The 12124-nt window shown below is 43.1% G+C and overlaps 1 protein-coding gene across 6 annotated transcripts in view; it reads left to right on the forward strand.

Moving 5' to 3' along the window:
- LOC122943070 (inter-alpha-trypsin inhibitor heavy chain H3-like) overlaps positions 1-12124 on the forward strand; it is a 107096-nt gene that overhangs the window by 72647 nt on the left and 22325 nt on the right. For 2 of the 6 annotated variants that reach the window (XM_044300481.1, XM_044300484.1), the window contains 5 exons: positions 49-72; positions 2023-2055; positions 9091-9204; positions 10650-10851; positions 11517-11689. In XM_044300481.1, coding sequence (XP_044156416.1) covers positions 49-72; positions 2023-2055; positions 9091-9204; positions 10650-10851; positions 11517-11689 — 546 coding nt within the window. The remainder of the gene's footprint in view (positions 1-48; positions 73-2022; positions 2056-9090; positions 9205-10649; positions 10852-11516; positions 11690-12124) is intronic. The other 4 variants (XM_044300483.1, XM_044300487.1, XM_044300482.1 and 1 more) reach the window with 2 other exon arrangements.

Genomic DNA, 12124 nt, shown 5'->3' on the forward strand with positions numbered 1-12124 from the left:
TATAATGAGTTGGTCAATAATAATGTGCTTTTTTTTATTTTTCCCTAGCGCAAATCGTTTCATATAAGACAGGTGAGTCTTTTTTTTATTTTTATGTTCTTCGGCTTTAGGGGCACAGGTCCGCACCAAATGGGTTGTTAGATCCAAAGTTTGGCAATCCCTTTAAAACTGGCTATATGATTTTAGTTAGTACAATTTTTTTAAATGAAAAGTGGGCTTCACAATATAATGTTTGTCGTGTGTGTGACACTGTTGCATTGGGTTGGACTTGGGTACCTCTGCAGTGTTTGCATGAAGTGCCACTTTTTTATTATTGCATTGTACTTACCGTATATACTCGAGTATAAGACGAGTTTTTTGGCACATATTTTTGTGCTCAAAAAGCCCCCTCGTCTTATACTCGAGTCTCGATTTGGCCGACCCGAAAATGCCACTGCAGCGAGCGGCCCGGCCGGCGCGTGACTGACGTCACTTAGTAACGCTCCTGCTTCCTGAAGTGGGAGGAGCGTTACTAAGTGACGTCAGTCACCCGCCGGCCAGCCAGCTCCCGCTCGCTGTAGTGCATTCATCGTGACAGTGAATACAGAGGCCGGACCTGTTATCAATAGGAGAGAGCTTGTTTTACACACTAGTAAATTACTTTACACACAAAGCCAGTTATGTGCGCAGTTTAGGACACATGAGGGGACACATAGGGCCATGAGGGGGACCAGCATAAGATGCTATATGTCTTATGCTGGCCCCCCCCCCTCATGGCCCTATGTGTCATAGCACATATCCCCTATAACAGTGTCCTCCACAGATCCACCCCATAACAGGGTCCTCCACAGATCCACCCCATAACAGTGCCATCCACAGGTCCCCATAAGTGTCCTCCACACATCCCCCATAACACTGTCCTCCACAGATCCCCCACATAACAGCATCCTCCACAGATCCCCCACATATGCTGCATTTCCCACCCTAGTCTTATACTCGAGTCAATAATTTTTCCCATTTTTTGGGGGTAAAATTAGGGGCCTCGGCTTATATTCGGGTCGGCTTATACTCGAGTATATACGGTATTTTAAAGAGGTTGTCTCATGAAAAATATTCTACAGTTTTCAAACCAGCAACTGGGCCTGAATTATTTTGTAATTCCATGTAATTAAAAATTTAGTATAGTCACTGAGTTATTCAATAAAATATATCCGTATAGCGCCACCTGCTGTTTTTTTTCCTTATCTCTTTGTCCTGCTCACTGAGATGGCCGCACATGCTTTTTTTCATCCTTCAACTGCCTTCTGAGCTGTGATAGGGAGAGCTGAGACACGCCCCCTGAGCTGTGATAGGGAGAGCTGAGACACGCCCCCTGAGCTGCAGACACTCCCCTTGAACGTTCAGCTTGATATAAATCTAGCAGCCTAATGAATGTGGAGATCTCTGGATCCATAGGAGGTACAGGGCTGGTTCTAGCTTTGTTAGAAAGGTATTGTCATGGACTATATGATGTCTGCTTTAAATGTTTTACATTATTCGTGGGACAACCCCTTTAAGCTAAAAACCTTTTTTTCTATTGGTCTTTATTAAAAATATGGCTTCCTTTTTTGTGTACATAGCTGAGATGCTGTAGTAGCAGCCCGTGGATTTTTGTATTTTCCGTCATCTGGGGAGCAGACGGACTCCTTATTTCTGTTCTCTGCCCTTATAAAAACTAATTATAGCTCAGTTCTTATCTTACTGATAAGAATGTGGTTCAAATAAAATAAATATATAAATATAATTTTGACGCTTTAGATGCCGTGATCTCACTTGATCACGGCATCTAAAGGCTTTAATTACCGCGATCTGCATTATGCACGGCGCTGGTAGCAAAAGGGTTAAAGACCATCACAGTTTCCAAATAGCAGCCAGTTGGGCTAGTTACATGTACTGGACAGAACTGAAAAACAGATTTAAATTTGCAGATTGAACCATTGCTCATCAATGGTGGAGCTTCAATATAATGAGTAGGTCAATAATAATGTGCTTTTTTTTCCCTAGCACGATTAATTGCACATAGTCCTCCAGCTTTTGGTAAGTAATTCTTTACACTTATAAAAACAACATAACGCTTCGCACACTCATGGGCATATTTCACCATCATACAACTGCCAAGATTTTGATAGATTTATACACAGGATTACTATATTAAATGTAAATATCCCTCAAACAAGTTGTGAAGTTCTGTAATTGACTAAAGGGGTTGTTCAGCTTTGGGGCCAACAACCCCTTTGGTCCAGACCTGTGCCCCTGAACATAAGAAAAGGAAGACTCACCTGTCTGCGGTCCTGCTGCTGCTCCATTTTGGGCCACTTCTGGTCTTTACCAGACCAGAAAGCAGCTGTGTCCTGTGACCATAGTGGCCAATCATAGGTCTCAGTGGTCCTAGAAGCTTAATTGGTACATCACTGCTGTGACTTAGTGTTTAAGCCACTGTTTTCTCTGAGCCCTGTGACTGCTTGGTCCTGGTCCTATAGGGATCGGAAGCAACCAAGAACAGACTAGCGGTGGGACCATGGACAGGGGAGTTTTCTTTTTTTATGTTCTTCGGCTTTAGGGGCACAGGTCTGCACCAAATGGGTTGTCAGATCCAAGGTTTGGCAACCCCTTTAAAACTGGCTATATGATATATGAAATACTGTAGTGTAAGTGTTCTTAAATAAATGAGTTCCCTTAATGAATATGGTTGTTAAAGGGGTTCTACGGGACATATCTTTCTTTTAGTTAGTCCAATTTGCTTTAATGAAGAGTGGGCTTCGCAATATATAATGTTTGTCGTGTGTGTGACACTGTTGCATTGGGTTGGACTTGGGTACCTCTGCAGTGTTTGCATGAAGTGCCACTTTTTTAATATTGCATTGTACTTATTTTAAAGAGGTTGTCCCATGAAAAATAATCTACAGTTTTCAAACCAGCACCTGGATCTGAATTATTTTGTAATTCCATGCAATTAAAAAATCAGTATAGCCACTGAGTTATTCAATAAAATGTATCTGTGTAGCACCACCTGCTGTTAGTTTTTTTTCTCCTTATTTCCTTGTCCTGCTCACTGAGATGGCCGTACATGCTCATTTTCATCCTTCAACTGCCTCCTGAGCTGTGATAGGGAGAGATGAGACACGCCCCCTGAGCTGTGATAGGGAGAGATGAGACACGCCCCCTTAGCCACAGCAGAAAATACACTCCCCTTGAACGTTCAGCTTGATATAAATCTAGCAGTGCAATGAATGTGGAGATCTCTGGATCCATAGGAGGTACAGGGCTGGTCCTAGCTTTGTTAGAAAGGTATTGTCATGGACTATATGATGTCTGATTTTAATTTTTGACATTATTCGTGGGACAATCCCTTTAAGCTAAAAATCATTTTTTCTATTGGTCTTTTTGTGTACATAGCTGAGATGCTGTAGTAGCAGCCTGTAGATTTTTTTGTATTTTCCGTCATCTGGGGAGCAGACGGACTCCTTATTTCTGTTCTCTGCCCTTATAAAAACTAATTATAGCTCAGTTCTTATCTTACTGATAAGAATGTGGTTTAAATTAAATAAATATATAAATATATTTTTGACGCTTTAGATGCCGTGATCTCACTTGATCACGGCATCTAAAAACTTTAATTACCGCGACCTGCATTATGTACAGCGCTGGTAGCGAAAGTGTTAAAGACCTCTTGGGGGACATATTGTGTGGCAAAAATATATTTAAGTACAAGAAAAAAATAAAAAGGAAAAAGTGCAAGATAAAATTGTTCACTGTTCCCCAACAGTCTTATTTTTTCTATTTTAAAAATAAGTAATAAAGTGAGTATTAAAATAAAATATAAAAAAATACAAAACAAAATACAAATAAAAAAGGAAAAAAAAAGGAAAATGTGCAACATAAAAAAAGTCAGCGTCCTGCAAAGGTCTTTGAACCAAAAAAGTTACAAGTGTTTGAACCATGTGCGCTAAATCGCAAAAAAGTGACTGGTCATTAAGGCTTTTTCATGCCCGGTCATTAAAGGGTTAACCAATAAGTGCTTTCCCCACTAGTAAGGCCTCATACACATGACGTACCGTGTTGTGTGGTCCACAAAACACAGATTCCAGTCATGTGTGCTCCGCATTTTATGGAACGGAGCATAGTATGTGCAACGCACGGGTGGGTCCTGGGCTCCCTTTAAGAATTTTTTTTTGTTTTGTTGTGACGCCAGTTGCATTTCAGCCATGAAGGACTGAGTCCCCCTAAGTAGATGGTATTGGTGATGGGTACCCAGGGTAGGAATACCATAATGGTGTAGGGGGGCCTAATGTCCCTTAGTGGTGTAGCACTTGTCACGGTGCTCCTACCTGGATACGCTGGAATCCCAAGCGTTGCCGTCCGTTGCAGAAAATGTAATGATTGAATGGAAGGAGGAAGAAACAAATTGGAGTCCAGACTTGGTATAACGTTGAACAGCAGCTTTACTTGAAAAAACTTTCATCAGAGAAACAATCTTCCAACTTTATCTTGGTAACTAGCAGACTTTTGCATAAATTCTGGCAGGCGAACACATTCAGCTCTGCTACATCAGTTACTCTTTGGCTCTGCTGTGCTATCAGGATTAAATAGGAACTTTTCCTTTCGGCTGTATGCTGCAACTTAACTTTGTAGTCTGACTCTGTCTTTATCTTTATCCAGGGGACTATACTTCCTGGCTTCTGAGGCTCTTTGCTCTTTTCTATTGTTCCAGCAGAGCTGACGGTGCTCTGCTGGCATTAGCAGGCCTCGTCCAGCAGGGAGGAGCTCTCTGCAGCACAACCTCCCCTGGCAGGGGGTACTCCTGAACTGAACTTCCCTAACTAAACTCCTCCCTCTGACTAAAGAGGGTTAGAATGAAAAGAAAGGTTTCATTCTAGGTAAACTAATACTGCCAATGTGGTCGCCATCTGCTGGTGAACCAGGCACATTACATCAAACATAACAATTGCATAGAAATACATACAAATATCTTGCAGGATCAGGAAATAAGTGCACATGATGACATTATGTTAACCATATATGATAGTGGGGAGACGTAAAAGGTGGTAATGCCACTCGGGTGTTACATATGTGCATGAGCCCTTAGGGAAAGTGCTTACTGGGTATTGCAGGGCACCTACAGTATATCTGGGGGGCAGGAGGTGGTAAGAACCAGTGAGCGCTGTCCTCTGCGGTGAATGAAAGCACTCAATTTTGAATAGCAGGCAGGAAGGAAATGTCGCCACTTAAAGGGGTTTCCCATTAAAAAAGATTTTTTGACAAGTTCCTGTAACATGGTCCCTGAAACAGAAGATTCATAGTTTCCTGTTCCACGACGCTCCCACTATCTCCATCTTCCGGTCCAGAGCACCTCTCCAGCAAATGACTGACTTCAGCGGTGCAGCGCTTCTTGTGGCCACATAATCACTGAATCCAGTCATTGGCTGGAGCGGAGCAAGTGACTATGCCCATATCCAACCGGATGTAAACAGGGTCAGGATCGGAAGATGGTGAGAGCGGGAGCGGCAGGGAGCAGGAAAGTATGAATCTTCTGTTTCAGGGCCATGCTGCAGAAACGTGTTAAAAATCATTTTTTACCGGGAAATATCTAAGTTCCTATTAGGGTCCATTCACACATCCGTAGAATGTGTCTGCACCCATTCCGCAATTATCCAGAACGTGTGCGGACCCATTCATTCTCTATGGGGCAGGAATGGATGTGGACAGCACAGTGTGCTGTCCGCATTTCCGGAGTGTGGCGACGAACTTCCGTTCCACGGCTCCAGAAAAAAAATAAAACATGCCCTATTCTTGTCCGCAATTGCGGACAAGAATAGGCAGTTCTACGGGGGTTCCTGGCCGGGTGTATTGCGGATTTTTTTTACAATGCACAACGCATGGAATATAAAGTTTTAGCTGGAATGCAGATTCTGGCAAAAATAAATTATGAAATACCAGTGGTTGGTAGTTCTTCCGAGAAAATGCCAGTATTCACCACATTATAGGCAGGGCCGCATCTACCATGAGGAGAGATGAGATGGCCAACCTATGCAGAATTACTGTATATTGTTTCATGGTAACAAATAGTGGAAAAGATCTGTGCAGCCATAATCCTTTCCATTTAACACCTGCAGTGTTTCTAACCATCATCATTTATAACATCAACATATTCTACAGAGATGAACAGGTGGGATATAAAGTCAAATGACAAGTAATAAAACCAATTGAACTAACAAGGACACAAGCAAGAGGTCCCTGGAGAGCATACAGTCTAAACTCTTCCTAACATATTATACGTTTTATACGTTATCAATAAGTGTTGGGAAGATGGGAGGGAGCCTAGCTTCAAGATGAGATGTTTGTAGTCTGTTAACCATTGAAACACATAGGTCTGCATAGGAACTGTATACACAAATGCATTCGAACCATAAAAATAAATAATTGCAAAAGTGGACATAGTCTTTAACTCCTTCCCAACATATGCCAGGAAGGAATGTTAAAGGAATATTCCCATCTCTCTAAGATATGTCATTGCAGTATCCCAAACCTGGGGGTATCTGCAATTGCTGTGTATATAGTTTTGTAATGTATTACAATGTATGAATATTATATTGTTCATGTTGGCCATAACTTCCAGTAAGGAATAGCAAAGGAACAGGGCTAACCAACCTGTTCCAAACCCTCTTGGTAGGAATGGGCAGATCCTGCTTCCTGCTAGGAGGGGGAGATCCTGCTGAGAGACAGAGGAGAGAGGAAGCACACACTAGAGCTCTTGTTCCTAAAGAGGATTCTCCAGAGAGAAGACATTCTCAAGCAGATACTTGAGAGGAATCAGACAGCAGAAACCAGCATTAAAGACACTGCAGTGAGGTGTGAGACGGCAGCTGGGACACACATCACCCAGAATATTACTAGGCCAGTACTACGATACATTAATGCCAAATTGCAGCCATCCAACCTGCCTCCATAATCCTTACTAGTGCCAGAGAATTGCACTTGGAAATTGCTGTTTATGAAAGTGTCACGGACACTCCCTTGACAGGGGCCAGGAGATCACAGAGACTGGCAACACGTGGGTAATCTGAATGGTTCCTTGGGGATCATTTGTGTCTGTGTTGTTTTGGTAATGACCACACCTCTGGCAGGTGTTGTTGATTTGGTCATTTAACTTCCCCTATTTATTACTGCTTATCCCTTCTAGGGGTACGTTTTATAGCTTCAGTTTCTGGACTCTGGGCTAGCTGAGAGTGGGTGATTCTGTGTGGCTGTCTACAAGAAACATTAAGTTGAAGGTACCTTCTTGGAAGTTGGGTCCAAGATTTATTGGTCATATAAGATCACTGCCATAATTAATCTTGTAGTGTTTCGTCTTGAACTTCCCCAGGCCCTGAAAATTCATACTGTATTTCACAAATCTTTGTTAAAGAGATATGTTGAACCTTTGGAGCTGTCTTCCTTGCCACCTGCTAGTGTCATGGTAGACGGTAGTTTGGAATTTCAGATCGCCAAGATAATCGTCTCTCTTCAGAATCTTGTCCACTGGAAGGGTTATGGACCTGAGGAGAGGATATGGGTACCGCCATCCGATGTGAATGCCAATCGCTTGGTAAAAGCCTTTCACAAGTCTCACGGATAAGGTCGGTCCTGGGTGCCCGGAGGTCTCCCATAGAAGGGTGGGTACTGTCACGGATACTCCCGTGACAGGGGCCAGGAGATCAGAGAGACTGGCAACACATGGATTAATGTGAATGGTTCCTTTTGGATCATTTGTGTCTGTGTGTTTTTTTTTAATGACCACACCTATGGCAGGTGTTGTTGATTTGGTCATTTAACTTCCCCTATTTATCACTGCTTACCCCTTCTAGGGGTGCAGTTTATAGCTTCAGTTTCTGGACTCTGGGCTAGCTGATTGTTGGTTCTCAGTTGAGCTCCTGGCGCTGCCTTTACTCCACGTGAAGTTGTGTGCGTTTCCTATTTGTATTTTGTGTGTTTTTTTCCCCTTTCTGTTGTATGCAGGCCTGAGGGAGAATCCTGTTCATCCTTCTGGTGGAGGAATAGGTTGTCTCAAGTCCTGTCACTATACCAGGGCCCTACAGGGTGGGTTAGGGCTCTAGGTTCCTGTGTATGAACTTTCCTACCATCAAGGTCAGTTCATACTGATAGTTAGTCAGGACTTAGATTAGGGTTGTTCTAGAAGGTGACCTTCTCCTTTACCCTAGTTTCCAGGCCTCCTGTACTCGGTGTGGAGTATTCCACCCACCCCGCATCCCTGACAGAAAGTATCAGAAGTTACATTTGGCACCTACTACAAAGACTGTTCTGTTTACTTCTGGCCTCTTTCTTCAAAATTACCTTTTCACTGCACTGATCCCTATGGACCAACGGCTTGAGGGAGTACACTGTGACACAACACTTCATAAGGGCCACTATCACACCCATCCTCTGCACCGGCTCCGCAGTGCACGCTGCACCATAACTTTATGATCAATAGGGGTCTAACCTCTGGGTCCCCTGCCAATGCTGAAAATGTAGCACCTCTCCATTCAAATTAATGCATCAGGGTGCCATTTCCTGCATAGACAGGTGGCCAGGAGTGCCCAGAGGTTGGACCCCTACAATCATAAAGTGAGTGCATATGCTATTTTTATACTATCACTTCATAAGATGGGAATACTCTTTGACTATTTTTATTTATTTTATGCACTTATATAGCGCTACCATATTCCGCAGCGCTTTACAGACATTAGAATCCAACTGTCCCCAATGGGGCTCACAAGCTAAGTTCCCTATCAGTATGTCATTGGAATGTGGGAGGAAACCGGAAAACCCACGCAAACACGAGAAAACATACAAACTCCATGCAGATGTCTTTTTTGGTCGGATTCAAACCTAGGACCCCAACGCTTCAAGGCACCAGTGCTGACCACTGAGCCACAGTGATGTCACCTCCATGTATATGATGTAATTGTATAACTGTATTGTACCTGAGCTCTAGCACTGTGCGCTCATCTGTGCTTTCTTATAATACCCTCTGTTTCTCAGCAATAACTTTCATAATTGGATATTCTCCTAACTGAATATTTCTATTAACAGTGGATTCTGACCCTCATTTTGTGATAAATGTTCCACAAAAGAATGACGTACTGTGCTTCAATATTCAGGAGAAGCCGGGTGTGATCCTGAAACTTATTGAGGATAGACAACTAGGTATGTAATGAAACCTGACAGTCAGGACTCATGCACACGACCGTATGCCCTCCGAGAAATACAGTCCGTGAGCGGGCCATATGTCCCGGAGCGGCATACACCGTGCGCACGGGAGTACACAGCATCATAGATTACAATGATGCTGTGCACGTCGGGCCGCCCACGGGACTATTGTCCCACACTCATATGATCTTATGAATGCGGGACAATTGTAATCTATGATGCTGTGTACTCCCGTGCGCATGATGTATGCCGCTCGGGGACATATGGCCCCCTCACGGACCGTATGTCTCGGAGGGCATACGGTCGTGTGCATGAGCCCTTAACGCTTAAAGTAGTTTACGAGATAGCAAAAAAAAACATCTGAAGGCAAGGAAAATGTGATAAAATAACAAAAGAACTTTGAACTACTCACCTGATAAACCCCACTGCTCCAGTGCTCTCCACCAGTATCTGTGTATCTGGTTGCAGCGATGACATGCCCATATACTTATGTAACCACTGCAGCCAGTCACCAGTCTCAGTGGTCCTGTGTCATGCTGCAGCAGTCATGTGTCTATACGGGCATGTCATCTCTGCAGCCAAATACATAAGGACTGGCGGGAAGCACTGAAGCTGCAGGGGATTTAAAAGCTTCTCTGAGATTTTCATCTGTGGATAGGTCTGTGGAAAGGTCCTCAATATGAGATCAGCAGAAGTTCAACTCCTAGCACCCCCAGAAATCAGTTTTTTGAGGAAACCGCAGTGCTCAGCAGAGCTCTTCTGCTTGGTATTGCAGCTCAGCCCATTGCACTTGAATGGGACTGAGCTGCCCCTAGGCCATGTGACCAATTAATGTGAAATCACTGGTCTAGGAAGAGACCTAAGCTCTCACACAGCACCGCAGCCTCTTCATACACTTGATCGGTGGGGGTTCCAGAAGTCGAACCCCCACTGATCTGATATTGATTACCTATCCTGAAAATAGGCCATCAATATCAAATTATTGGAGAACCCCTTTAAGGCCTCTTTCACACTTTCTGCAACTTGGAACTCATGGCCCTTTATTTGACACTTTGATATACTCCTTGGTGTCCTCTACCATATAAAGTTGGGCTTTCATGAAAACTGCATTATTCCCCTTTCTTGTTTAAGTGACTGCCTCTCACAAACTCAGTTCTCAGTGTCTGCCAATACCCACCAGTTAGCTCAGTCAAAAAAGTGACCCCTTAGTATGTCAGGAAAAACCCATACTTTCCATTTTTCCAGGAGGTTCAGAGTTCCCACCCTCAGCCCCCAAAGTATTATCTACCACAGTAGCCTCTTCCACTGTTTCCAGAGCCTCCCATCCATACTCTGCACTATTCTGTTAAAGGAGTTTTCCCACTTTACACATTGATTGCACATCCATGCAATCTCCCATAAAAGCTTGATCACACCCCATGAATCCTCCATGTCTTTTCTAGGTATTGCAGTCAATGGGGAACTTATTGGAAACAAGAAAATCAATAATGTCATATCAAATGAAACCTATTTTGGAAGATTTGGGATCGTAAACAGAGAGATGAAGATAGAAATTGAGGTGACCACTGACAAAATCATAGTCCTGAACCATAAAAACAAGAAAACGTTCTCGTGGCAGAAAACAGGCTCTATAAGCAAGGAAGGGTAAGAAACATATTACTGTAATATTCCTATAGGCGATCTCTAATTTACAACCCTTTTTTTAAGAAGTAAGATGCAGCAGTGATCTGCTGATTGATTCCGGTTGTGCTCCATGAAGTTGCTACCACCCACATGGGTCTTCATTGCAAAGTCATCTGGTCCACTTAATTGGTTAGTCTACTGTAAATGTTTGTTCACTTCTATGTAGGGCAAGGGCTCCTGCACACGACCGTGTGCCGGCGTTGCCCGTGCTGCGGACCACAAATGCACTTGAATAGGGTCTGTTACCTGCATCCGACAGTCCGCACCACAAAAAAGTAGTGCATGCATTACTTTTTTTGTGGTGCGGAGGCTTGTACAGAAAACTTCTGATCCAAGCCTCCATTCCGCACCGTATCTCCCAGATTGCAGACCAATTCAAGTAAATGGGTGTGCATCCGTTATACAGTGTGCTCACGGCCGGAGACCTTATATTGCAGACCCGCTGTTTGCGGGCTGCAATACGGGCATAGCTGGCACATTGGCATGTGCATGAGCTCTAAGGTGGGAAGACCTACTTGGATCCCTCTTCCCCAAGCTGGTCATTTAGGTAGCCAGAAGTAGCAGAAATTATGCCATACATTTCAGGTGAAATAATCTGTATCGTTTCTATATTTCTACTCTTCCAGGTTTAATCTGGTGGTGAACAAAAGAAGTAATGTGACCTTGTCATTTGGAGAAGGAGCAACATTTGTTATAATTCTGCATGAAGTTTGGAAAGGTCACCCTCTCCACAGGGATTTCTTAGGGTTTTATACATTGGATGATCATACATTTTCTAAAGGAGTCCATGGACTGCTAGGTAACATTTAATTATGTATTATACAGGCAGAGTGAATTCACACATTGCATATTTGCTGAGGATTTTTTGTGCGTCTTCCACAGTGAGCATGAGCACTTTTTGTCAAAGTTATTCATGCTGTTTTTGAGCCAAGATCAAAAGTGAATTCAATAGGAATGGAAAGATACATACTTAGAGCAGCACAGCACCAAATTAAGAAAAAAAAGGCAAAAATGTGCAGCAAAAAAGTAGAAAAAAGCAAAAAAGAAAACGGTTGCATGCCTCCAAAGATGCCAAATCCAAGTCCTCACCTATTCCAGATGAACACAGAGAAGGCAGCACTCCAAAAAGAATTGAAATTTATTTACCCTATATCAGCAATGTTTCAGCTGCTGAATGCAGCCATTTTCAAGCATACAAATGTGGTAAATACTCAGGTACATATATATAGGTGGA

The sequence above is a fragment of the Bufo gargarizans genome, chromosome 7 (assembly GCF_014858855.1).
Source record: "Bufo gargarizans isolate SCDJY-AF-19 chromosome 7, ASM1485885v1, whole genome shotgun sequence".
Taxonomy (NCBI): Eukaryota; Metazoa; Chordata; class Amphibia; order Anura; family Bufonidae; genus Bufo; species Bufo gargarizans.